Source organism: Zea mays, chromosome 4, assembly GCF_902167145.1.
Source record: "Zea mays cultivar B73 chromosome 4, Zm-B73-REFERENCE-NAM-5.0, whole genome shotgun sequence".
Taxonomy (NCBI): domain Eukaryota; kingdom Viridiplantae; phylum Streptophyta; class Magnoliopsida; order Poales; family Poaceae; genus Zea; species Zea mays.
The window spans coordinates 244,184,547-244,211,668 of record NC_050099.1 but is presented as its reverse complement, the minus strand read 5'-3'; the positions used below and the strand labels follow the sequence as shown (position 1 = coordinate 244,211,668).

The 27,122-nt window shown below is 43.6% G+C and overlaps 2 protein-coding genes and 1 pseudogene across 5 annotated transcripts; all 3 read left to right on the top strand.

Moving 5' to 3' along the window:
- Positions 1-21: 21 nt before the first annotated feature.
- On the top strand, positions 22-16,846 carry LOC100284047 (succinate semialdehyde dehydrogenase). Its single transcript, NM_001156945.2, has 20 exons — positions 22-280; positions 399-512; positions 874-973; positions 2,070-2,118; positions 2,954-3,041; positions 3,133-3,243; positions 4,604-4,666; positions 4,760-4,870; positions 5,263-5,328; positions 5,434-5,511; positions 6,844-6,921; positions 13,941-14,007; positions 14,087-14,172; positions 14,473-14,505; positions 14,620-14,652; positions 15,227-15,327; positions 15,478-15,563; positions 15,935-16,041; positions 16,379-16,456; positions 16,543-16,846. Exons 1-20 carry the CDS (start codon positions 179-181, stop codon positions 16,573-16,575), a joined length of 1,584 nt encoding a protein of 527 aa, NP_001150417.2. The 5' UTR covers positions 22-178; the 3' UTR covers positions 16,576-16,846.
- Positions 16,810-19,384, top strand: LOC127151786 (uncharacterized; annotated as a pseudogene). 2 transcript variants are annotated; one of them, NR_182032.1, is made up of 5 exons: positions 16,810-17,007; positions 17,088-17,282; positions 17,452-17,508; positions 18,609-18,789; positions 18,890-19,384. The product of NR_182032.1 is annotated as an uncharacterized protein, transcript variant 2 (transcript). The 2 variants fall into 2 exon arrangements; NR_182031.1 differs by having other exon boundaries at positions 17,088-17,508; positions 18,542-18,789.
- A 2,598-nt stretch (positions 19,385-21,982) lies between these two features.
- sbp19 (SBP-transcription factor 19) lies at positions 21,983-25,779 on the top strand. Of its 2 annotated transcripts, NM_001138620.1 has the most exons (5): positions 21,983-22,414; positions 23,033-23,169; positions 23,696-23,796; positions 23,917-24,138; positions 25,153-25,779. In NM_001138620.1, exons 1-4 carry the CDS (start codon positions 22,092-22,094, stop codon positions 23,932-23,934), a joined length of 579 nt encoding a protein of 192 aa, NP_001132092.1. In that variant the 5' UTR covers positions 21,983-22,091; the 3' UTR covers positions 23,935-24,138; positions 25,153-25,779. The 2 variants fall into 2 exon arrangements, with proteins under 2 accessions (NP_001132092.1, NP_001345690.1); NM_001358761.1 differs by lacking the exon at positions 23,696-23,796 and having other exon boundaries at positions 22,003-22,414; positions 25,153-25,632.
- The last annotated feature ends 1,343 nt before the right edge of the window (positions 25,780-27,122 follow it).

Genomic DNA, 27,122 nt, shown 5'->3' with positions numbered 1-27,122 from the left:
CAGGCTACACGCCTACACCATAAACAAAGGCAAAAAGCTTCATAATTATAGCAAAGAGTCGGAAGAGGTGGGCCCTTCCCTCCGGCGTCCGCCGCCGTCACCACTCGTCGTTTTCCTAGTTCGCACACCCATCCGCCGGCGGCCTCCCCCCGTCTCGATAGTCGATACCAGGTTCTAAATGGCGATGGCGATGATGGCTATGCGACGCGCGGTGGCGCTCGGCGCTCGCCACATCCCCGCCGCCGCAGCCTCTTCGTTCCGAGTCGTCTCCCTCCGCCACGTACGCCCCCCTCACATCATCAACCCACCATCCTCTGGCCGCTTCATAGAACACCCCTAGGCCTTCGCCATCCCGTCGGCGCGTCACTGTGCGGGTTTGATATATTTTGAGTGTGCAGATGAGCGCGGACGCGGGCGCCGCGATGGAGAAGATCCGCGCCGCCGGGCTGCTCAGGACGCAGGGGCTTATCGCTGGGCAGTGGGTGGACGCCTACGACGGAAAGACCATTGAGGTGCGCGTCACTTTCCCGGATTAATCCCGCTTCGCAGGCTTCTTCCAGTTTCGTTGAAAATCACCTGGAATGTGGTGGGTTGGTTGGCTCTTCTCATGTGGCGGCTTAGCGGTTGACTCTCCGATGATTGTGGATCGGTGCTCAGATAGTTAATTCGAGTGCAATTAGTGTTTATGTCGTTTTGCGCGCTGGATATTGTAATATCGTGTTTAGGAGCTGTGTTTCGGGTGAAGTACTGAAGTCTGAGTTCATGTTCATGAATTCATGACTTATATGTCCCTAGGCTGTCAACGCAGTGTTCCCATTGCGTCATTGTTGCTACTACTTGTGATAGCCTGAACATATAATTTATTTCCTGCAGGTGCAAAATCCAGCAACTGGTGAGGTCCTGGCAAACGTGTCCTGTATGGGCAGCAGAGAAACATCTGATGCTATTGCTTCTGCTCACAGTACATTCTATTGTAAGTCAAATGTTTCAGTGTTCAGTTTTTATGCCTTAATACCTATATTATATTGTGTTCCAGAATAGAGCTGTTGCTGTCAAAGTGTTACAAGATTCTAACAGTACAGTTACTTAAACACTGTAAATATGCGGGATAATGTCCAAGCTTTGTGCTGAATGCCGTGAAAAATATTAACCTCTGTTTTATTTTAGTTCTTGTTTCTACTGTAACTCAGATAACTCTGTTCTTGTAAGAAAATAAAGTGTTCCTGGTGACATAGGTGGCCCAAATCTACGAACTTAACAATGTCTATATCTTGTTTATATCTCGGAAATTCTTAGATGTTTTATTGCTCTAAAATGAAGGACATGCCTGGTGTAGTGGTGAGAAGCCTTTCCACTACGGCGGTCTTGGGTTTGACACAACCTCTCTGCAAAAATGTAGGGGTAATGCTTGCCACGGTTATTCCGTCTCCAAACCCCACTCATGTGGTGGGAGCAGCCAACATTGGATCTATACTTTTTTGTTGCCTTAAAATACCTTAACTAATGGCAACGTCATACCTAGGACTAGTATATAAGTAAACTGCAACTGGACATATATTGTAAAGTCTTCTTTTGATTCAAACACTTGTTTTTATTTTGGAAAAACACAAAAAAACTGGAAGATGGGGATAATGATGACCTATAATGTACCCCAAGTTTTAGATGCATCTTAAACTAGTAGGAAAACTAAGAAGTCCATACCACAAGTAAAATTAGTTACAGTAAGGATAAAGCTGGGAAACTTTCTCTGTTTCTGTTTTTCCATATCTGGACCACTTTTGGTTGTAGTTTTATGTACCTTTTAGTACCCATAACCACATTTTCCCCTGAAAGAATAGGCCTGCATGAAGTCAGTTCTTTGCAGCTACCATTTCCCTTTATGGATACTCTTATACCAAAGTAAGAGTAATTCATATGTAAAATCCAGTTCTTTGCAATTGCCATTTCCCTCTATGGACACTCTTATACCAAATCAAGAGTAATTTATACGAATATTTGGTTTTTTTATTGTAGCTGCTTCTTATCTGCAACTTTCCTGCTTTTATGCTCTAACCCTTTCCTTCTCGCAGCTTGGAGTAAACTCACTGCAAGTGAGAGGAGCAAGGCACTAAGAAAATGGTAGTTTATATGGAAACGAGTCCTTTGTAAAATTCGTTTTTTATGATTGAGTAAATTGTATTGTGGGTAACAAAATTTGTGCCGTGGGTGCAATCTAGTTACAGAACATTAAAATGACACAAATTTATCACTGATATCATTTGCATGTGTAATTGGGTCATTAGCTGGGCCATCTGGGACATTCTTGTCCATGTGACATTGATAGGGTAAAAAGCATGGCAGCAGATGGCCTAGGGTTCATGTACTCAACTGTGGTCTGCACATTTTGTGGAAAAGGGCAAAGAAAAAGTGCACCACCTATACTATCGATCCCGGTGTTGGATTTTTGCTTGGCCAATGGTAGGTTCTAATCTAGAATAGCTAGACGAGGACAAGTAGGCAGGGATGCATGCACATATCAAGGGAAAGGATGCATAGCGTGGCCCATGCCAGTAGGGTGGCACCTTAGCATATGTTGGCTGAAGGCAATGAAGCGGCTCAGCAACACAAGCGCGAGGATGATCAACGGCTACCTCTCACACTCTAGTTGAAAAGAGAGGCAGAAGTAAAGCTGCTATCATGCATCATGCATACTGCAGTTCTTGACTGCAATCGAGTTAGATGTGCATGTGTTTCCACACCATGTTTTCGTTCAGTCATGTGTATGTGTTGCCACAGGTCCAATTGCACCCTTAAAACAAGATTACTGACTAGATTTTTCAATTTTGAAGTTCTATGACTAGATTGCACATTCACACCCACCATATACCTGTAATGTGTTTACTCTTTATGATTTATAGCATTCACTTCTGTATTATTGCTTGAATATTTCTTCTTACTAAGTATATCAATCAAGGTACGATCTAATTATTTCACACAAGGAAGAGCTTGCACTTCTCATGACACTGGAGCAGGGGAAACCTATGAAAGAAGCCCTTGGTGAGGTACTTGATTTGTATCATTCACTGATGTTAGTTGGTGCTTGTGATTTTGAGGTTCTTTTGGGGCCTCATTGGTTGTTGCTCCTCTGATCAGGTCAATTATGGTGCAAGTTTCATAGAATATTTTGCAGAGGAAGCAAAGCGTATATATGGTGACATCATTCCCCCAACTTTATCTGATCGCAGATTGTTGGTTTTGAAGCAGGCAATATGATGATACCTTTTCCTTGGTTACTTTGTTGCTGATAGCTCTCACTCTTCTACCACTAATTTTATTAGCTTGATGTATATTTTGTTTATAATATTTCATCACCATTTTACCTTGAATCCTAAAGAACGTGGCTGGTGGGGGATATACTGCAACCATGATATTTTACTAAAAAGAGCTCAAATGGAGCTTGGTCAGGAAAGGTCACGAAAGTTGGCCCCCCTTATACACGAGATGCTGTCCCCTATGGTTCGGGCCTTAACCCGTGCTTTGAGTCCCGACCCACTACCAGCTCCTTACACAAGGGTCCACCCACCATAGGTTGATTCACCCATGCCGATCGTTGGGAACCAACGAGTGACCTTATTTACATAGCTTGAAATCCATTCCTATGAAGATTCTAACCTTGGACCGAGGTGCTACTAATGTCACCGCTACCACTAGGCTATAGGCCCCTACGCTATACCTTGGCTAGCTGATACATTGGTTTGACAGTGAGATATTGCCATGATCAGCACATGAAAAAAATATTAATAAAAAATAACATTGATTGCTTACAGTAGTTCTTTTTATTGTACTATGCTCTCGTATAGTCCTATACCAATTTATTGAATGGCAGTACTCCTGTCAGTTCTTTTTATAAAAAAAACTCGATCTGCAGGGGTAAGACATCTCTGGGTATTGCATTAAGAAGAAATCCTCTCACGCAGGTCAAGAAAAATTCCAAACTTCTGTCCCACCCACACACAACGACATTGTAGTCTATATGATAACCCATGCGAGTATGACCACGACCTTACCTAACCAACTCAGATAGAAGCTCTTTCATGTACTTTTTATATTTTTTTAATTAAAAGGATTTGCCACCGATCCAAATACTCGGTCTGGAGTTGGTGATGCCATATTCTAGAAGATAATATGCCCATTTATGAAGTGTATGTAGACACACGATCTCTTTGCAACTGGACTTAAAATGTTCTTTTGGCTAACTGCTTGCAACAGGGCAAAATAGAGTTTCACTTCCATACAATGTAGTAGGAACTATTAATATTTTTAAACAACACGTGGCTTTAGTATTTGCACTTCTTAGTTTAGCACATCCATATGTGGAAGGAGTTGATTGTGAATGCAATTGCCACTTTCATATTGTTGAGCAAATTAATATAGTTTGATTATCATACACATTCTTTAATGAACCGTGACTCCAATTTAGCAGTTCATTTTCTTGACCTGGTGTGCTAAATTCTGAACACGTGTCATCATTTTCTATTTCTCTTTTGAGTATTTATTACCATGTGCCATGTGGAGATTTACAAACCATCTATCTCAACGTTGCTCTTTTTTGTTTGCACTGCAGCCTGTTGGGGTAGTTGGAGCTATTACACCATGGAATTTTCCATTAGCAATGATAACCCGGAAGGTTGCTAGCAATGCAGTACACTTCTCCTGGTTGAGTTAAGAAAGGAAATGATAATAACTAAGGCAGTACATTTTTGCATATATGGTTGGGCAGGTTGGACCAGCTTTGGCCTGTGGCTGTACTGTTGTTGTCAAGCCATCGGAGTTCACACCTCTGACAGCATTAGCTGCAGCAGATCTTGCTCTTCAAGCGGGAATACCAGCGGTAATCATCTCGAGTCCTCTATCATTTCCATCTAATTTGAGTATTTATTTCATCAAAAGTTACTAATTATAAGGTACAAACCAAAGAAATAGGTGAACTTTCATGTAAAGTATGGAATTACGTACTGAATCTAAATGCTCTACCATTGTTTTGAGGAGAAAATCATCACACCAAGTGACCAAACTTGATGCAATTAATTTATAGCTGCAGTCCTACAGTTGTAGGGGGCAGGGAATCATATTTTGCAATGCATTGATAGTTTGATACTTGATAAAAATCTTTTACTTGAAACTGCACAGATGTTCTTCTCTATTCATTATCTGAATGATTTTGTTCTGTGGGTGTTTCTTTGTCATCAATTTAATCTGTCTTGAACTTATTATATAATTCAGGGTGCATTGAATGTTGTGATGGGTAATGCTGCTGAGATAGGTGATGCGTTGCTGCAGAGTACACAGGTTTTATTTCCTCCCATCTTGTCTTGCATCTGCAGTTTTCTTTGTCTTTATAATATGTCAAGTAGGAATACTTGTGGTTGACACTATAATATAACTTTTGGTTAGGTCAGAAAGATTACATTCACTGGATCAACAGCTGTTGGGAAAAAACTGATGGCTGGATCTGCAAATACTGTGAAAAAGGTATAGTGAAAAGTTCCTTAATGAAAGTTGAAAAGTTCCTTAGTGAAAGTTATTTATGCAATCTTTATAGCTATCTTCCTGTAAAAAACATGATTATCGCACATGTCTAAGTTCCCTTTTCATGATGAAAACACACTATGACTATCGTTTTGTTTAATAACCTGTAAGAAATCTGTGCAGAGGGTTTGTATTAACAGTGGTAATCATCTGGTTACCACCAGGTTATATCCAGACTAGCCCTTATTACCCCTCCTTTTCTTCTTTGGTTGTTTCAGGTCCTGAATACCCTTGAATGTATACTTTACTTACTGTTTCATGTACATGTACCAATCATCAAATCTTGAGAAAAGGGATAAATCCACTTTTAATCATAAGTCAGCCAAGAAAAACCAGTTTCTAGAAGCCTTCTGGTGCGCGGTGGTGTTGGACCAGCTGGTGCTCAAATCATTCGTTCAATTAGCATACTAGATTCCTAATAGTCTTTTATGGACTGCCTTCGAATTATTATTTTAGATCTTATGAAACATAGTTCTAATTTCTTAATAAGGCGAAAGGATCTCTAGCCGAATTGGTTAGGTGGTCTGAGTAGCACTCCTTAGGTCCTGGGTTCGACTCCCCGTGGGAGCGAATTTCAGGTTGTGGTTAAAAAAATCCCCTCGTCTGTCCCACGCCAAAGCACATGTGTAAGGCCCGGCTGCGGTCGTTATCACATGTGCTACGGTGCCGCTGTGTATGGGTGGAGTAGAGGTTCGGGGGTTTTCCCGACCTATGTGAGAAGAGAATGTCTTCTTCTTAATACAATTGCCCGGGGTCTGTCTTACCCCCCTGCAGGTCGAGTTTTATTTCTTAATAAGAAACTTAATTGTTGTTTGATACCTATTGATATTGTTGCAAACCAATAATTCTACTTTTCGGACTATAGGTCATAGCATATTAGTTCCTGTTTGGACAGGGAGGATTGCTCTAGGAAACTTTTTTTTTTAAAATTCGAACTTAATCCCTCCGTTGCAGAAAGGATGCAATTCTCACATTCTGGACAGCTAAAATGACACATGTACCCGTACTGTTTTCATCATTCCTAGTGTTGGTTGGACCAAGGCAAATATGGCGTCCATACTTAATTGCCATAATGTATCTACATAGTATTCTTTTTTGGACAACATTTTAATATTAGATTTCCATTCTTTTTTGGATGGAGGATACCGAAAGTTTTCACATTGGATAAGTGTTTTGTTTTTTGAACATGGTCTTGTTTTGAAGGTTTGCATGCTCTGTCATTTCAGTCTGAGACCTAGTGATGATGCTCACCAAAAAAAAACAATAATGTTGTAGGTCTCCTTGGAACTTGGTGGGAATGCACCTTGCATTGTTTTCGATGATGCGGACATTGATGTTGCTGTTAAAGGCAGTGTAAGACTCACTTCTACATTTATCTTTGTTTCTTTACTAAACAAATCAAGTCATCTCTAGTTCCCTTTGTGGATGAGGGTGACATAGCTGTCAAGAATGTGTAAATGATCTCAAGATCTATTATTTTCATTCCTTCATGGTTTTGTTGTGCAAAATAGAAAACATGCTAGGCTGTTTAAATTGCCCAATTTAGGTCAATGAATGCATTAAGAATATTTGGGTTTTGAGTTTATCGTTTTCCAAGCAGCAAGTGGGATGGCAACGGATCGGATTCGGATCAGATATTGCAAATATCCGCCCGCAACCATATCTGCGGTTGTAACCAATATCCGCCCGCGACCATACCCATGGGTAGAAATTTATATCCATGCCCGTGCCCATCGGGTTTCAGACGGGTTTCGGATATTCGTTGGATATGATAGACAATCATTTTCAACAATTCAATAGCATAATTAATCAAATTTATTCCCAATTCATCATCATACAATTAAAAACTTAATAAAAGAATTATTATCGGGCTGTGGGTTATGGCCAGGGGCACTAGAGCTTGGAAGGGGCAGCCGTTGGCCATCCGCCATCGGTGCTGCGCGCTATGGGACTTGGAAAGGGCACGAGGCACAATGTAGGAAGCCAACAAGGCTAGAAGGGGCGGCCAACGATGGGGAATTTGGAGCGTTAGACATGGGGTTCATGGAGTTAGAGTTTGCTCTTTGTTGTGTAATATGGGCTAGGCCAAAAGATAAACTATAGGTCGATTTCGGATATCCAACGGATAACCCGCAGGTTGGAGGTAATATCCTAATCCATGCTCACCCGACTCCGGGTCGGATACGAGTTTGACCCACGGATCAAAAAATGTATTCATACCTGGCTCCGTCGGGTCGGATATCCAACGGATATCCGAATCCGCGGTAAAATTGCCATCCCTCAAGTGAGATAAAAAACACACCTTTAATCTCATGTCCCAAGTCCCAACTTAGGGTGCGTTTGGTTGCAATGACAGTACGGGACGAGATGGGACGATCCCTCAAATAAGGTTGTTTGGTTCAGGGTCAAGGGTTGGACAGGACTATCCCAGTGTTTTTCTCAGTTGTCCCTCAAAATTGGAGGGACGAGAGAGGACGCCAGGGGACGACCCTGTCCTGGCTGTCCCGCAACCAAACACACCCTTAGATTTTTGCAAAAAATCAGTGAAATACGTATTTATGTCTCCTTAAGGGTCTGTCTACATGATGCAACTTTCTGCCTGGTATATTGCTTACCGTGTACGGTAAGGCAATGTTTTGTTTTTGTCAACTGCTACCTGCTCCAGACAGAATTTTTTGTAGATATTGTTGGTCATTTTTTAGAAAAAGATTTGGCTTAGGACAAACCTGGATGGACATTATATTTGTGATTAGAAGAAGTGCAATTCTTTAGCCCTGTCTACACTTGCATGAAAAAGGGTGTGCTTTTTTTGGAGAAAGTTCCTTGCTTGCCATTGGCATAAGCCTATATTCCCCATGCCACCTAGAAAACATGATTCCTATATATGCCATCGGTATATTTTGTATGCTTTCCATGCCAAGGCCATGGCCATTGCCTTTGTAGGAAACCCTAGTACTTGATGTATTGCATAGGAGATGGGGTACAATATATAGACTCATAGGACAGGACCCTAGCCCTAATGGGCCGACATCCCAGCAGTGGTGCCGGCCCACACACAGTCTAACATCCCCCCGCAGTCGCAACGGGGCACCACACACGATGAGACTGTAGTAGAAGCCGAAGGTAGGAGCCGACGGGTTGAAATCCCCCCTCCCCCGCAGTCGCAACGTCGTGAGGGTGCGAATGTTGCTACTGGAGTAGAGACCGGTGTGGACTCTGAGAAGACAATAGCCCTTGGATGCCGAGTTAGCCGAAGTCGAGGTGGTCGTGGTCGGGAGACACGCAGCAGTAGCCCGTTCTTCGGGAGGGGTCGACGTTCGAGCGTCAACGGTCGGCAGGGCGACACAACAAAAGAGCACTAGCAGGCCGACCTTCTTACTCCTTCGATCGTCAGGATGTCGAGGAGCCCCACCAGGGAGGCCGACGTCAGCGCACGCGTTTGCGCCGGTCATGGTGGCCGCGCCTGCGGCATAATAGAAGGGGTAACAGCGGATCCGGATAGGAAGGCCGCGGCAGCGACAGATCCAGCCAGGAAGACGCGATCCGGCCAAAGGGACGGCGGATCGAGCCGAGAAGTTCACAACAACGATGAATCCATGGTGGCTGGCAGAGGGGGGGGCACCCGGTGGAGGACGACAACTGCGTCCTAGGCTGCGCACGCGCCGGGGGCTTGGAGGAGGACGTCGGTGGCTCGGACCAGCGCCTCTCGCCTATGCGTGATGGCGGCGTGGCCTGGGTCCGCTCGCCTGCTCGCAGCGGCACGCACGTGTGCGCGCACGGAGGGGGGCACCATGCCGTGGGGAAGCAGCAGAGGGAGGGGGTCGCCGGCTCCATGGGGAGGAGGCCCCTACGCCACCCCTGCTGGACCAGAGGAAGGGCGCCATGGACGGAGAGCTCCCTGCTGCTGGCGTCCAAGGGAGAAGGGCCAACGGCTGGGATGGTGGCCGACCCCGGGAGTGAAGGGAGAGGCTCCCGGGGCCAACGGAGGCAAAGCAGAGGCCGACAACTGTTCCTAGACAAGGGTGGGCGGCGACTGTGTAGGTGGGAGGAAGAAAAACCTAGCTGATACCATGTAGGAAACCCTAGTAGGCTAGTACTTGATGTATTGCATAAGAGATGAAGTACAATATATAGACTCACAGGACCCTAACCCTAATGGGCCGGCAGCCTAACAGTGGTGCCGGCCCCCACACACACAATCTAACAGCCTTAGTTAGGGAACATTCAAGATACCAGTACTGCCCCTGTCAACCATCCCCAAATTGTAGAGGTGGTCAACGACAAGTGAATGGATGGCTCGGCGAACTGCGAAGAAGCAGCTGGCGGCGATGAATCAGGGATGTGGCGGTATGGGTTTTTTTTTTCTCGAAAGCGCAGGGGAACTGCGCCTTTAATTATATTAAGAAGAGGAGAAATAGTACATAGTACATAATACAATAGCTCTCCTTACGGAGGCCAGAAACAAACATAAAGGAACAAATCCATTAGGAATTCAGACTACCAACAAAGGGGCAGCCAAAAAGGAGAGACCCTTGGCCCCTGCTAGCACCCAAAGATTTCTCTCCTCTTCAGCCTGCTGCAGGATTCGAGAGAGGCTGGGGGTCTCTCCATCAAACACACATCTATTGCGGAGGTTCCATATCTTCCAGGCACCCAACATGATGAGAGAATTCAGCCCTTTCTTGACCATTCCCTGCACTGCCTCAGCAGCCCCTTTCCACCACTCTAAGAAGGAAGTAAGGCCAGGCTGTGGGGCCAGGTCATGTAACCCAAATTTCCTTAGGAGCATATACCAGAAAATTCTTGTGAAGACGCAGGAGATAAGAAGGTGGTTCATGGTTTCATCATCCTGATCACAAAGAAGACACCTTTGCGGGTGATTCAGGCCCTTTTTGGCCAACCGATCAGCAGTCCAACATCTGTTGTGTGCCACCAACCACATGAAAAAACGGCACTTTGAGGGGGCCCAAGATCTCCAGATTCTTTTGTAGTGATCAAAGGAGGCAGATCCTAAAAACAGACCATTATAAGCTGCTTTCGCTGTGTATTTACCATCTGCAGCAAGGCTGAAAACATGCTTATCCCTAATGTTTGGCTGTAACTCAATTCCTGAAAGGGATTCCCAAAGGTTTAGATAATCAACCAAGACTCTTACTGTAAGAGCCCCCTTAATATCTGAAATCCATTTCCTGTTTACAAGAGCTTCTTTCACCGTCCTTTTGTTAGCAATTCTTCTTGGAATTGACTTGTGCAGGCTAGGGGCAATATCAGCGATTCGAGTGCCATGCAGCCATCTATCATTCCAGAACAAGGTGTTTGACCCATCCCCAATCATAGAAACAAGAGCCATAGAGAAAAAAGCCCTAGCTTTGTTTGGGACCTGTATTGGAAGATTTGCCCAAGGCCTCCCCATATCTGTTTTCTGCAACCACAGCCATCTCATGCGGAGAGCCCAACAAAGCTCAGGGAGACTAGAGATTCCCAAGCCTCCCAATTGAAGGGGACGACACACCTTTCCCCAGGCAACCAAACAGTGTCCTCCCTTTGCTTCCTTTGTGCCTCTCCAAAGAAAACCCTTTCTTATCTTATCAATGGCATCTAAGGTCCATTGGGGGATGTCAATTGCCATTGCTAAATAAACTGTCATGCCTGTGAGAACATGTTGCACCTGAATTCTCCTTCCTGCTCTAGACATTAAGTCAGCTTTCCAATTAGGGAGTTGATCTGCAATTCTTTCAACAAAGGGCTGGAACTGTTGCCGAGAAAGTTTATGCAAGGAAAGGGGTAGCCCCAAATATTTGCAGGGGAAGGTTGCCATCTCACAAGGCAGCAAACTCTGAACATCCATCAAAATCTCCTCCGAGCATTGAATAGGATATGCATTTGATTTCTGCACATTATTAATGAGGCCAGAAGCATCTCCAAAAAGTTGCAGAATGTCTAGAGTGATAGAAGTTTCTGCAGCAGTGGGATGTAAAAAAACAGCCACATCATCTGCATAAATAGAAATCCTGTGGAGCTTCTTTCTTCTGGATAACTGCTGTAGCAAACCTGCTTCTTCAGCTTTAGCGAATAAGAGGCCAAGAACATCCATAACAAGGATGAAAAGCATGGGGGAGAGGGGGTCTCCCTGCCTGAGCCCCCTCCTATGGGCTAAACGTTCCCCCGGGGAACCATTGAGCAGCACTTGTGTAGTGGAGGAGGCCAATAACCCACAAACAATATCCCTCCAGATCTGACCAAAACCAATCTGCTGCATGACTTCAATTAGGAATGGCCAGGCCACTGAGTCAAAGGCCTTAGTGATATCAAGTTTGAGGAGTAGGCGAGGCAATTTCTGCTGGTGAAACAGCCTTGCAGTTTGTTGTACCAACATGAAATTATCTTGGATGAACCTTCCCTTTATAAATGCGCTCTGAATTGGAGAGACCAACTCATTGGCAAGATTAAGGTCAAGAATTTCATGGCTCAAAGAGGGGGATGCGAACACAAGATTTTTCCATATTCATGCAAGGCATCGTAAGAGGAAGAATTTTGTGGCCATGCTGGTTGATGGAGATCGTATCCTAACCAACCACTGCGAAAAGGCAGCAGCAGTGGATCAGTTTTATACAAACCTCATTGGGCAGTGTGGAAACAGGGAAAGGACTATTGATTTGGACGCCATTGGTCTGTCTAGACATAATCTGGAGAATCTAGACTCCCCTTTTTCAGAACAAGAGGTTTTGGAAACCATTAAAGGCTTGCCTTTGGATAAGGCCCCAGGGCCGGATGGATTCACAGGGCGATTCTATAGAGAATGCTGGGGAAGTATTAAGGCAGAGGTTATGGCTGCAGTAAGGGCAGTTTGGAGCAGGAATTTCAACAATTTCCACAAGCTCAACACGGCTTTTATTACCTTGATACCGAAAAAAGAGGGGGCAGAGCAGGTCAAAGACTTTAGGCCTATTAGTCTTGTGCACAGTTTTGCAAAACTGATCACCAAGATTCTCGCTAACCGGCTGGCCAAGAGGCCCTGTGGCGGTATGGGTTGCTAGGCGCGTTGGCTATATACTTGGCGTGTGGGCGGTCTGGGCTGCGTGATCGATGGCTGCACTCGAGCTATTGCTTGGCTGCGAGTGTGGCAGCAGTTGTGGAGGGTAAGCTTGCTGTACACTCCTTAAATATCCTCGGTTTCTCATCTAGGCATTTCTTGAATAAACTCAATCCCTCCCAATCCATATGGATTGGACTGGAAAACGAACAGATTTTCCACCTCAATCCCTTGAATACATATGGACTGAGGGAATTGCTATGTTTCCAGACAAGCTCCTAAGGTGCACACATGGGTTCATTTGTTTATGAAGGTAGATCGGAGAGGTCACATCGGTTTTGGACGTTAATCCAGATGTTGGCTTCTTGGATTACCTGGTCTAGGGCATACAATGGATCTTGTGCCCAACTAAAAGGATGTGCAAACAGGTTATTTTGACATGTAAGTTAGCTAAGACTACAAAATACCGTCAACAATGGCATGATAGGGATTAAAATTTATGGATAGTGGCGTTGACAGGATATAGGTTTTTTTGGTGGCAGATCAAGGATAAGAGTTTTATTTGGCATATAGAAAAATTCTTTTTTCTTTCTTTCTTAAAGAAGATATAGAACCCAAGCTTCACCTGGTGAATCCAGGAGGAGCGAAGGACCGTGTCAGAGTTCAGAACCATCAGAAACATGTCCCCATAGCCTTTTTTGGGGCAACAATAAAAGCTACAACAGCTAACAGCTACAAGCAACGGATGCATTCCACTTTTAGATGACATTGTTGAAGTGTATATGTGGATTGACTACCTTCTCCCAAAAGCTTAAACTTTTTAGGTTGAACTGGTTAGTATGTCCACTCTAACATGGTATTAAAGCCAGAGGTCTCGAGTTCGAATCCTGGCAGAGGCTTCATTTGTGCCTCCACTCATTTATTTCCACGTTTGCGCCTTTCTCTCTAGCTACACGTGAGTGGGGGTGTTGAAGCATATAAGACTATCTCCAGCAACTTACCCATACTCATACCCATATTCAAACTCCACTCTACGAACAGTGCAATCTACAGTGCAGAACAATGCAAAACAATGCTTATGGGTAAACTTTAGGTGAACTGCTGGAGTCGTCCTAAGTGGATTTATTACCTTCTTCCATCAGCTTAACCTTTTGGGTTTAACTGGTTAGTGCGTCCACTCTAATAGACATAACTACCCATAAGACAAGAAACAAACATTTTTTGCTCGAGAAAGTTTAAATGAGGTTCATTTGAGATAGACTTCGTTTGACTTGTTGAAATATTGCATTGCCCTTGCATTTTAATGTGATCAATGTTCATGAAATCCATATGTGTGCAGCTTGCTGCCAAGTTTCGTAACAGTGGACAGACATGTGTTTGTGCAAACAGGATATTGGTGCAAGAAGGTATATTGATCATATATCTGATTTGAATGTTACTGAGGCCTCATTTGATCCATAAAAAAGTTTCATGTTGCATCTAAAGGTATCTACGAAAAGTTTGCAAAAGCATTCATCCAGGCTGTTCAGAGTTTGAAGGTTGGTAACGGTCTAGAAGAGAGTACATCTCAGGTATAGAATTCTAACAATTACCATTATCACTATGCTAAATAACCTAGTACCATTTCCAAATTTTGTTTTTTGTGTTCATTGCAATTTGCATAAACAGTGTTTTACATTCAATGTTTGAGCTGTTTAACACATAATATTAGTATATTACAGTACTTATCAACTACCATTCACGTTCTTCTGTTGCCATGTGCTTTTTCTGATGTGCCCTGCTCTCTATTTTGTTTACCCAGTAAAATATTTCTTTAATATCTTGCATCTATATAATCTTGACTTAGGAGTTCCAGTTCCTTTAATATGCAGGGTCCTCTGATTAACGAAGCTGCTGTTCAAAAGGTGCATAGTTTGGCCAATGACTCGTCCCAACTACTTAGTCTCCCGCCTTCCCTCTTCCTCCCTAAAGTGAGCAATTACTCATACTTTATTTGTTGGCCTATTTTCCCCCTCTAGGTGGAGAAGTTCATAAATGACGCGACTTCAAAGGTAATCTCAAATCATCATAAACCTTTGTTTGGTTGTGTCTGGATCGAAGTGGATTGGAGGGGATTAAATCCCTCTCTAGTCAAAATTAAATAGAAGGGGATTTAATCCCCCTCAATACCATTCGATCCAGACGTAACCGAACAAGCCCTAAGACTTTGTTTGGGTACTCTAGTATTGACCTCAATCCACATGTGTTGAGGTGAATTGTGGTGTAAATTAGTTTAAGTTACACCTCAATCCATCTCAATACATATGGATTAGGGTCAATACTAGAGTACCCAAACTAGGCCTAAGGGTGTGCATTTTCCCTTCCAAACTGGGAGGGTTCTCAGAAAAAAAAAGAGAAGTCGACTGATTCCTGGCCCCAGGCTCTGTTGGTTAATCTGCACTCAGGACAGACCTCCTTGAATTTCTTTTGGCTGAAATCAGATCAAGCCGAATTGGTTAATGTGTGGGTTTAAGTTGGAACATCTTGGTTCTTGCTTGCTTCATTGAGAGCTGAAACATGTTTTTTTGGTGTTTTGTTGCCTCTCTTTGAAATGCATGTGAATTACCCTCCCCAATCTTTTTGTAGGGAGCAAATGTCATGCTAGGTGGTAAAAGACACAGCCTGGGAATGTCATTTTATGAGCCAACTGTAGTAGGGAATGTCAGCAATGATATGCTTCTTTTCAGGTAAAGTTTACAGTTAGACCTTCTAATCTTAACAATTTCAACCAGACCTTGTTGTAGTGCATAGAATCTACTTTCACGTGCGAGTAAATGGTCTAATATTGAGGAATTGTCTGACACTTCATAGTTGTTAACATCTTTTTTTCATTTCAGAGAAGAAGTTTTTGGTCCAGTTGCACCCCTTATACCGTTCAAAACTGAGGAAGAAGCAGTTCATATGGCCAACGATACAAACGCAGGTTCATTAACAATATCTAGTGCACCAAATATTGAATACTCTTGAACAAATTAGATGCTAGCATAATTTGCGCGTTATGCTTTATCAAGGAAATTTTAATAAATCTATGCAGGATACAATGTAGTAACATTTCTTGTCCTTAGAAGCTGTAATATGCAATATAGCATTTTTCTCTTCTTGATGTTAAGACCCAGCATAACTTAAATGTTCTTTATTATACAGCAGTATCTTTGGATGTCTTAAAACTGAACTACGCCGAGAATTGTGCGCATACCGCTAACAATGGATTATGTGGATCATTGCCTACAATGTAGACTTATCTCCCTTGTTATGTCTGATCTCAAGAATTTCCCCACTGTGCTGGATCTGCAGGCTTAGCTGCATACATATTTACCAAGAGCATACCTCGTTCATGGCGTGTATCTGAATCTCTTGAGTACGGCTTAGTTGGGGTAAACGAGGGAATTATTTCAACGGAGGTAAGAAACACCCAATAATATTCCCTCTTTCTAAGGGCGTTTTATTTGTCATAAGTCAAAACTTCTCTTAACTTTGACCAATTTTGTAGGAAAATATGTTAACATCTATAGTACCAAAAAAGTGTGATATCGAGACATTTCATGGTGGATCTAACGAATCTAATTTGTTGTTGTAGATGCCTGTGCAATTTTCTACGCACGAAGTAAATTTATACAAGTTTGACTTCAGACAAAACTAAAACAACATACATTTTTGAATGGCTGGAGTAGTATACAGTAGCCTACTTTGTGGCTAGTACATCAATATTAATCTGGCATTCTGGTTTAAAATGCTCAGGTGGCGCCATTTGGCGGAGTAAAGCAGTCTGGTCTAGGGAGAGAAGGATCGAAGTACGGCATTGACGAGTACTTGGAGGTTAGTAAACTCGCAGGTATTATCTGTTGTTACTCCTGCATTGTTGCTGCAACTCTGACATGTATGTACTCCACGGGTAACTGCAGCTCAAGTACATCTGCATGGGCAACTTGGGTTGAGTCCTGAAGTCGGCCTCTAGCTCGAAACACTCGGCAGATGATGAACGGAGAAACCAGGCGTGCTTAGAAGGGCGTGAGTTGCGTTTAGCTGCAAGATCGGTCATGATGGATTGATGGCTGTGGGAGAGCAGTTTTAGAATAAATCGAATAAGCCGCGGAGCATTAAATAAAAGAAGTGGAAATGAGATGTAAATGGCGTGGAACTATAAAGTATGGCTTCACCTTCGAACCTGTATACGGCCTGTTTGGATTCTCTTCTACCGTCGCTTCAGCCACCAGGCTTCCCACCGAAGCCACCCCCGCAACGGTCCGATAGAAGCGGGCTTCCGTAGAAAGCTGGGCTAGCTGGGCATCTGTCCAGTCCTTGGCTCTCGCCACGCTAGGGTTTCTTTGGTCCCCGCTGCCTCGCATCGCTCCTGTCTCGCCTTCTAGGTTTCTCGCATGCTCGCCCAACATCCCTCTGTTTCCTCCGTTGTGCTGCTTACCCATGTGTTCTTTCTTTCCTCGTGTAGGCGGAGCTGGGATTCTTCTCAATGACGACAACGAGATTCTAAGTTCTTCACGACGATTCTGATCCCTTCAAACTTCATCGATAGTTAGCATTTGTTATCCATGATTTGTCGTAGTGAATTGAAGTTTTTGGATCGAGTTCATCGGATTCCAGCCGATGTACACCGAGAGATCCCCTTTCATACTTTCCAGCATAGGTAGATTGCATTTTTTTCGTCCATTCGGTGTAGCGAATCCTCGTTTGAGTACAGAGTTCATCGGATTCGCCTGCTTCTGTAGCGCCCAAACCTTCTCCACTCCATTGACATCCTAAACCGTGGTATTCCTTTCCAAAACCCTAATGGTTAGTGGATTCGTTTGTCTCAGGTACTTCTCCAAAGATCCAGTTCAAGTTGGTGTCCCCGCACAATCGAGTTAACCAAGGTACATTTTGACGACTTCATCAATATGTGGAATGTCTTGTTCGTTACTGGTCTAGGGTTCCCGTGCGTATTGTTATTTAGGTTACTAGTCCTTGTTCATACCTGTTCTTGTATTGTTATTGATTGGTTACTAGTCCTTGTTCATACATGTTCTTGTATTGTTTGTTTGGTACTAGTCCTTGTTCATATGTGTTGTTGCATCTAGCGAATGGCATGCATTACTTTGTATTGCCTTCTTTGCTTCTAGTCGTTGTTAGTCGACTATTATCATTAAAACAAAATCTAACGACCTAACTCACAATTAGACGAATTCGCCTCTGAAAGAAGCTGATAAAGCCATTGGCTTAATGCAAGACACTTCCAACAGGATTCTTGCTTTAGCAAGGGAAAAACTCTGCCCCGGATGTGGTCTAACTTCTTTTAAAGTTAGCCAGCTTCGCATTGCATTGGATGAACTAGCTGAAATCCTAGACTAGGACTCTTTGAGTGTCAATACGCTTTGGACTGCATCAACCCTGAAAACAAACCTGAACCCGACGACGACTATGTGTTGTCAGACTTGTCTTGGCCTGAGTCATCGACGGAACCCGAATTTGATGAGCCATTCGACTTCGTTGCGCATTTTGAAAAAATGTGGGGAGTCGAATATGACTCTGATCAGATATCGTCGTTTAGTGACAACGAACTGTGAATGATGTGCACTATGCCTACCAGTAGTTTGTAGGGATTTGGGTTTGGTACTTCTTTTGGCTAAGGTTTATGTGTAAGTTGTTCACAATTTACTACCATCGGGTATGTTGTAATGGACGTGTGTACTGCACTTTTAATATGTTCTAATGGGTCAACGTAATGAACTTGTAATGGGTACCCGAACAAGTAATGCTTGTACTATTATGTTATTTGCATTGTTTTTGTCATGTGTTCCCTTGACTTGCGTTGTCTCAAATACATTTTGATCGTTATGTTATCGTTACAAAATTAGATAGTCAAGTGGTACTCGAGAGCTCCTAAGATATACAATGAAATTTGTGTAGACGAGGTCCATGCACACAACAGGCCAACACATTTTCTGAATGTCGAAGTATATGCTAACCTGATTAGGAAGTTCAAGAAACGCATTGGTCGAACCTACACTAGAGACCAAATGAAAAATAAGTGGGACACCCTCAAAAGCATGTACACACAATGGAAGACACTGAATGAGAGGGCAACAGGCCTCGGGAGGGATCCTCACACAGGATCAATAAGTGCTATGAATGACTGGTGGGCAAAGCAAAATGAGGTACGCCTTTTGTTACATCCTTTTGCATTAAGTAGTACAGTTAAATTATTAGTGTTGTATTATTAATACTAGCTTGGTTTTTGGATGCATGTTATGCCAGGCTGTCTAATGTTCAAGAATCAACCACTAGAAAACGAGGGGGATCTCCGGATCATGTTTGGGCCAATTGTGTGCACTAATAAAACTACCTTAATTCTAGGAGGTCAACCAAGGGATGCAGCTTCATTTTCAGATGAGCTTGAAGAAGATGATCTAGAATTAGTGGGAGAGAACCCAACTATGGTTACGATATGTTCCGCATGCGTTGTATCGTGTTTCGTTGACTACATGATTCGTTAGTTAATGATTACGACCTCATTGCTAGTCGAGGTGTGTCAACGAAGGAGGTCTTAGCAATGTTCCTTTGGGCATGTGGTGAACCGCAGTCATTTAGACAACTTAGGAACAAGTTTGGGTACTCTTTGGAAACCATTAGTCACAAGTTCAGTGAAGTGCTCGAGGCACTTTTTAGGATGTCAAATGATGTAATTAGGCCAAAGGATCCATAATTCATTGAGATACACTCGAGACTTAGGGAGACTAGGTTTTGGCCACATTTCAAGGACTGTATAGGGGCGATCGATGGTAGTCACTTCCTTGCAAGTGTCCCAATGTCGGAGCAAGCAAAATACATTGGGAGGCACGGCTACACTTCACAGAATGTTATGGCCATTTGTGACTTCGACATGAGGTTTACGTTTGTCGTCACTGGTTGGCCTGGGTCCGTGCACGGTACAAGAGTTCTGCAAGATACAGTGATCACCTACAGTGATAGGCTCCCTACGCCTAGATCATGGACCGTCCGACCCAGAGTCGTCGACCGTTTGCGCCGCCGCAGAGGGCACCGCCAGACGATACATCTCTAGTGATTGGCGTTGCCCAGATCGGCGCCAACACCACTATTCTTGATTTGTCATTAGACAAATATAGTGAGTGAGGTTGTTCCCAATGCTCATGGCATGTAGTGCTTCGACAAAGTTGAGAAAAGGAAATATATAAGCCCTTGAAAGCCTTGTGCTCTAAAGGGCCCGTTATCAATTTAAAGCCCATGAATCCTCTACTGCTCTAGGGTGCTTATGAGGATAAACCCCTATGGGCCCTCGTACCTTGGAGTGCTCATGAGGATAAGCTCTTGGGGCCCCTCAGTTCTCTGATCCTGCCCCGAGGCACTCATGAGGAAAAACATCTGGGGCCCCTCTTGCTCTAGGGCACTCACGAGGATAAGCTTTTGGGCGGGCCCTCATCCCTTTGGACATTACGTAGTATAAGTGTTTGAGGCAGTTTGGTCCCTAAAACATATGACGATACTTATTAGGCACTCAGACCCTCTACTGGTCGGCCCTAAGATCTTTAAGCTCTTTGGTGTCGCCTCGCAAAAAGTGCGCATGCCTCGAGGATTTTATGGATCAACACATTGAGAGGGCAAGGGACCCGGTATGCCCAAGCATAAACCTATCACAAGACAAAAGAATGTGTCTAGGCCCACCAGGAATAGTACAAGCGTAGGGCATGGACCCCACCACATCTAAGAAAGGGTGATGATGAGCAAAATTTAAGAGGATTCCAACCTAGGAGATATTCAATTCGAAATGATCTAAAAAATCCAGTTCAGATAAGCTAGACTCGATTTTGGACATTCTTGCACCAAAAGTTTATCTAGTAGACAGATATAAAGGTCGATTAGGATCATTAGGCTAGACTTCCGACCCCAGCCATGAGGTCACGAGAGCTAGAAGGTGTTGATGGCCATTAGTGTTTGAGTTGCTCTTTTTGTCATTTTGTGTTCATTCAATCAATCGATGAGTAGATAAAGGACAGAGGTATTACGTATATTATAGCTTGAACGTCTCTAATTGCCCCCATATCCATAATGGCTCTCACTCAAGCCTAGATTCAATACGATCACTGACCTGATCTGTGTCGTGCATGACTTTTGCTTCCTGCTTCCTAGTTTACAGATAGGATCTGGAGTCTACACGGACGTCGGCTCTCCTGGATCGATATTTGGTAGTAGGTTCATGCTCGCGCTTTGACTCAAGTATGCTTGCCTTGCCGATGTTCTTCTAATCAGCTGGGTGGATGGGTGGGGGCTCTATTGCGCCTCGTTTCGAAGTCTTCCTGCCAATCTGCCTTGGGATGGAGGCGTCGGAGTCACACAGCCACCCTAGCATCGCATCGCATCACATCACATCCACCGATCCTCCATCAATCAATCAAAAGGGAAGGGGAAGCTAGGGCAGAATTTTAATTTTATTCGTGTGCGTTCTGTTCTTTTTCTGAATAAAAGGAGCCAGGAAAACGACCTCTGACCTCCCTACTTGTCTAGTTATTATTTATTACAAGATCCGCTCTCACGTCACAACTAAACATATTTAATTAAAAGTTAATTAACTGGCCCACTAGCAGCTTAGCGCAAAGCAACCGGCATCATTGGCTCACGAGTAAACCATTTCTAAACTCATCGCTGGAGCGCAGATCCGCAGGATACAGGCAGCCAAGCTGTGCAAGTGAAAAGGCCTGCACTTTGTTTTCTTTTGACTCGTCTCATATATCGGTTTATATTTACTTACCCATCAAAAAAGATCTTCATTGAAAAAAAAAGACAGAGAAAAACTTATAAACATGTAAACGAGTATTTACATCATAATCCAACCATATACCATATTTAACATTTAAATTCTTAAACATCGACTCACCCAACCATATATTATATTTAACACTTAAATTCTTAATCATCGACAACCATAGTTACATAGACTCTCGTTAGGGTAAGTATCTTAAGTTGTGTCTTCGAGTGTCCAGAGGGGTGAATGTAAAAAACTCAAGACATGTATCTTGACGAATACACAATGTCTTAGCTCTATGTTTAAGACATGAGACTAACTGATTGGTCACTTTAATTTATCGAATGATTTGATTGGTATAATGAATATGGTAAGACACATGTTTTAGACATATTTACTGTATTTTGTTGTGTTTTAGTTGTGTCTTATATTTGGAGTACTGTGCAACAGTGTCTAGGCTGTAGATACGTAAGTCGTTGTCAAAGAAAAAGTATTGGGATGCGAAAAAACGTGAGTGGAAAATAAAGAAAAAAAGGAGGCCCAAATATAAAGAAGACCAGCCTTTTTTTTCTATTCCAAATTCCGTTTCCCCCGTCTCTTCTTCTGCACAGTCCACACTGTTCACTTCCGGCCCCCTCCCCCGCACCTCCCTCCGATCCCCCAAATCCCGAATTGACCAACCCAAAGCCGTCGCCCCGCATGGAGTGGACGGCCCCGAAGCGCGCCGCCTCGCCGCCCTCGCCTCCGCTCCTCTGGGACTGGGGAGGAGACCACGCCGGCGCCACGGGCTCGGGCTCGGGCTCCTCCGGCGACGCCCCGGCGCGGCGCGGCGGGAGGGAGCGGGAGGCGAAGCGCGCCAGGGCCGACGACGGCGAGGTGAGGTGCCAGGTGGAGGGGTGCGGGCTGGACCTCAGCAGGGTCAAGGAGTACCACCGGAAGCACCGCGTCTGCGAGGCCCACACCAAGTCCCCCCGCGTCGTCGTCGCCGGTCAGGAGCGGCGCTTCTGCCAGCAGTGCAGCCGGTCAGTCGCCGTCGTCTTCTCGCTTGCTTGCCTTTCTGTTGCACCCCCCCCCCCCCCCCCCCATGGGCCATGGCCTCTGCTTTCGCTTGCTTTGTGCGGCTGCTTCCGTCGTCCTTCCTATGGGGTCGCGCTTTTGCGCTGCAATAATCGCGTGATTAGTTGACTGGTTTGGACATGCAGGTGTTTTTGCGCGGTCTCTTTAGATTTATGCCTATATGCTATGCGTGTACGGCGTGCGTTGATTTTTTTTTTGGGGGGGGGGGGGGGGGGGTACGGAACTGCGTTTTTTCCTGCTCTGAACAAAAGATGCTTCCTTTCCACTAGTAGCACTGCTGTACTTGTTTGCGGAGAATCTTACGCATGGTTGAAATGGCTGTGCAATGCCTGTTTCCCTTTTGCAGTTTTGGCATGGCTCTCGATATATGTGTATGCTTTTGGGATGAGCTTTTTTGTGTGTGTGTTTGTGGGCTACGGCCTGTGTCTATTTTTCCCCATTATTACTGTATGGAGATTGCAGGCATATATATATATATCTCCTGTATTGCACTTTTACATGGCAATGAACCATGAGTAGGACCTATATTGTTTTTGCTGATTGCTTGGGTTCTTGTAACCCAGATTTCATGCCCTGTCAGAGTTTGATCAGAAGAAGAGGAGCTGCAGGAGGCGTCTGTCTGATCACAATGCCCGCCGCCGGAAGCCTCAGCCAGATGCATTCGCCTTTGCCTCTGCAAGGCTGCCTTCGTCGTCGTTCGGTAATGTGTTCATATCTTAACTTAAGTAGTGCTTGAAATTTGCTAGCAGTGGACACTGGCAAAATGGTGGTGATGGGCTCTTAGCCAGCTGCATGTACAGCAACGCCAATAGATGTCTTGTTGCGCAAATGGCAAGCTTTCTATCTTTTATACTTGGCAATAAGTTGCTGTTGCGTTTCTTCATGGAAATATATACAAACTAAACTAGACATTTTTTTTGACGGGCAAAAGCTGTAGGGGGAACCCCTACAGCAGCAATAAATATACTCCCTCCGTTCTTTTTTACTTGTCGCGTTTTAGTTCAAAAATAAACTAGCGGCCAGCAAATATTCAAAAACGGAGGTAGTATATATTAAAAAAGAAAGAGAACTTGTACTGAGAGAAGGTGAAACCACCAAAAGGGCAGAGAAAGAAAAGAAAGAGAGGGGGGGGGGGGGGGTAGAGAGAACTTAGCCATAAGGATATTTGCAGCTTGAGATCCTGGCTAAATCTATACATCTGAAGCTTCAGCGCGTTGTTGAAGCAGACTTTCCAGGACGAAAACGAAGGGGCCTCCTCCGGAAAGATAAAAGCATTTCTTTGTTTCCAGATTTCCCAAGCTGCTATTTGCACAACAAGTTTAGTAATGTATGTATCTTGTACTATGCAACTAGGATTATCGTGCTTCAGTTGTATTATTATTTTACCTTGTTACCTCTTATTTATAAAGTTAAATGTTCTTATCCCTGAACTTCTCTGCCACTGCAGATGATAGGAGGCAAATAAGTTTTGTCTGGAATAAAGCTCCTGTTAGCCATCCTTTCACTTCTCCATGGGACAGCTCATCTGAGCTCCCTCATGCAAAGGAAATAAGAGAGGTGTCAACGAAAGTTGGGACAATTACTGGACAAGTTCATTTGGATAAATCTTACGTGTCCAATGCTGTTCCATCACTTACCCATGGCAAAGATGAGCCTTGGCCAATGAAAGGTTTGATTTCCCAAACATTATTCTTGCCTGCTGCAGAAATGTGTTCATCAAGGAAGTAGCTGTTATTTGCTTTGTTAAGGGGTTCACCGTATTTGTTGACAAAGGGTTGCAAAGAATCTCTGGTGTAGTTGAAACTTACCTAAAACATCTTGGACAGTTGACACAAAAGGAACCTTTAAGCCGTTCCCTCATATCTACAAAGTTTTGCAGACATGGGGAAGCTGATTATTATTAAACGGGTACTTTGAATTTTTTGCAGAAGCTTGTGAACTTACAAGTCAAAATATTTTTGTAGTTCATATGATTTAGCCTACATAGAATGTATGGTGGAACAAAGAATGCCGAACTCCTTGCCATAACTACATTCATACTGGGCAGCTGTATGTTTTGTTGTAGGTGGCATGATTCTTTAGTCAGTAAATTTACTCCCAGAAAAAGAAGAATACTACAAGAATTGGACCATCGGTTGTATTCACGTATTAGTCTAGGATCCAAACACTTGATTATGTTAGATTTAAGGGAAATAAAATGCTGCAGGGACTGATACCATTTTCTCCAAAATGGTATTCGGACTTGGTTATTAGCGATGATGAATTTTGAGTGCCAGGAAAAACGTTTTTCTATCAATGTCAGATTTAGTAGCTTTTGTTTGTTTGTTTAGTTTCACCTATTCTAGGTTTCTGAAGTTCTAGACCACTGTTGAGATAGTTACTCCATGACCCGCTTATGGATGACATATAAACTTCATTTTTCTTGCTAGAAATTACTAATAAACTGCAGGTCCATTTGACACTCATGCACACCTACATTTTTCTATTCTAGTGACCAATGTAATAATTCTGAGCATCAGAGTTAGAAATTGTAATTGACTGTTGTACAGTCCTGCTTGTTTTTCATGCTAGTTCGTTGAACCATGTGATTTCGTTTGCCATGTTGTGCCTGCAACTTCTGCATATTGATGTTATTTGTTGTCCCGACGGGTGTATAACATAGTCTGAACGATTGGTTGTGCAGGTCCGGACATGTCTATAGCTGCTTCAAAATTCGATGGAGCACCGGATCTTCAGCGTGCTCTCTCTCTTCTGTCAGTTGGCGCCTGCGGATTGCCCGATCCTGTACACCAAACATCTTGCGTCATCCAATTCACTAGTGCCAGCGAGAACAGTGGCGACCTTCATCTATCACATGGAGCGAACTCTGGTCTAGCGTCATGCGGTGATGGACAGCATATAGCTTCTCAGCCTCAGGCTCAGCTGGTTCGGTTTACCATGGATACCAGCAACAGTGTCTATGAGCCCAGTTTCTTCAGTGTAAACCAGATAAATTAAGCGTTGAAGACACACGCCACTTGGTCATTTGGATAAATAGCCCTGAAGATGGCCTGAGCTTGTGCAAGAAGTTCTTCAACCAACCACCGGACATAAGGATCTATCTGTTAATGTTATCTGTGTATTTATTAGCCATACCTGAATTAAGTTGAACCCAATCTAGGCCAGCTTATGTGCAATATGCAGTTCCAACCTGTGATTGACCCATTTTTTCTGTTGTTTCTTTGCCCGTGATGTGACTGCTCTGGAACTTAAGTGTGATACTGTTGTAGTTACACTTTACTGCCCTGACAATCATGTCAAACGGCTGGATATCTTTGAAACTGTCCTTGATGAATCTGGACGTGTATTTTGTGTGTGTGTATATGGTTTTTGCTTCTTCAATGTTTGTCCAAGGAATATAGATATATAAAAAGCTGTTGCATCAATAGTTCAATACTGACATCGTTAAAATATCAGAAGTCACACTTCAGGTCCTACTGCTGTTTGTATTGTGAGTCTGTGTTTATTGATATATAATAGGAGAACAATTTATAGTATCATTCCAAGTAATCAATCTTGTCTCCAAGTCAAACAGCTGTTTTGATTTTAGGGGTGGAGAATCATACAATTTGGTCACTATCACAATTGTCTCAATACAAGCAACCAACCAGACAAACCACCATACAACTTCCCACGGAGGAACTTTCCAGCTAAGAGCTAGTTTGGGAACTCTATTTTTCTAAGAGACTAGGTAAATGCCCGTGCGTTGCAACGGGTGACACTTGTGCACGCATAGATCATTGTTTACTGGTGTTATCAATCGACGGGTCACACTTGTGTACGCATATGTCATTGTTTAGTGATGTTATCAACCAAACTCTGCGCGTCAGGTCGGCAGGCAAGGGAGGTGGCATCGGGAGACGGGGCATCAGGTGTGTGCGACCGCGAATCGCGTCAAGAGGAAGGCTCGGAGGCAGCAGGTGGCTGGAGGTCGTGGCATGCGGAGCACGGTGCGATTGAAGCGAGAGGCGGGGAAGAGCTGGAGGAGGCCAGGCATGGATGGTTGTGCCAAAAGTGTCGAGTCCATTTGTCAGAGATAGGAAAGGCAGAACCAGAGAGGGTCAACCTACCCCCTTACCTTCTTCATAGTAGTATATAGTCAGTTACATGTACGTTGTTACGGACATACATAGACCTTGTTTAAATAAGATAGTTATAGGTCCGTGCACGTGCATTGCCACGGGAGTAAAAAAATTGTATAAAATATAGATACGAAATGACAAACATCACTATGATATGCAAAATCCGTGTGACAAAATATTACTGTAACACTAATAAAATTTCAAAAAGAAGTGTTGAATACAGTTGCTATAAAAACATTACAAGCAAAAAAGGAATTGTTGGTGAGACTATAAGCGTGCGTTGCGACTGACATATAATAGTAAATGCTCCACTTGATTCGAGAAGGTGAATTTGGTATGTTCGATTGCTGTATACATGACACTTATCGTTCGGTAGAAACACTATTTGACGAATGAGAAAATTAAGGATAGTCGTTGCAATAACAATTTGCACACTGAGCATAGCTAAAATAAAGTACATCGTTAATTTGATAGCAATGTGTTACTGGTTCCAACAGATATTCAGCTGAGAAAAGTCTATGTTATACATTAC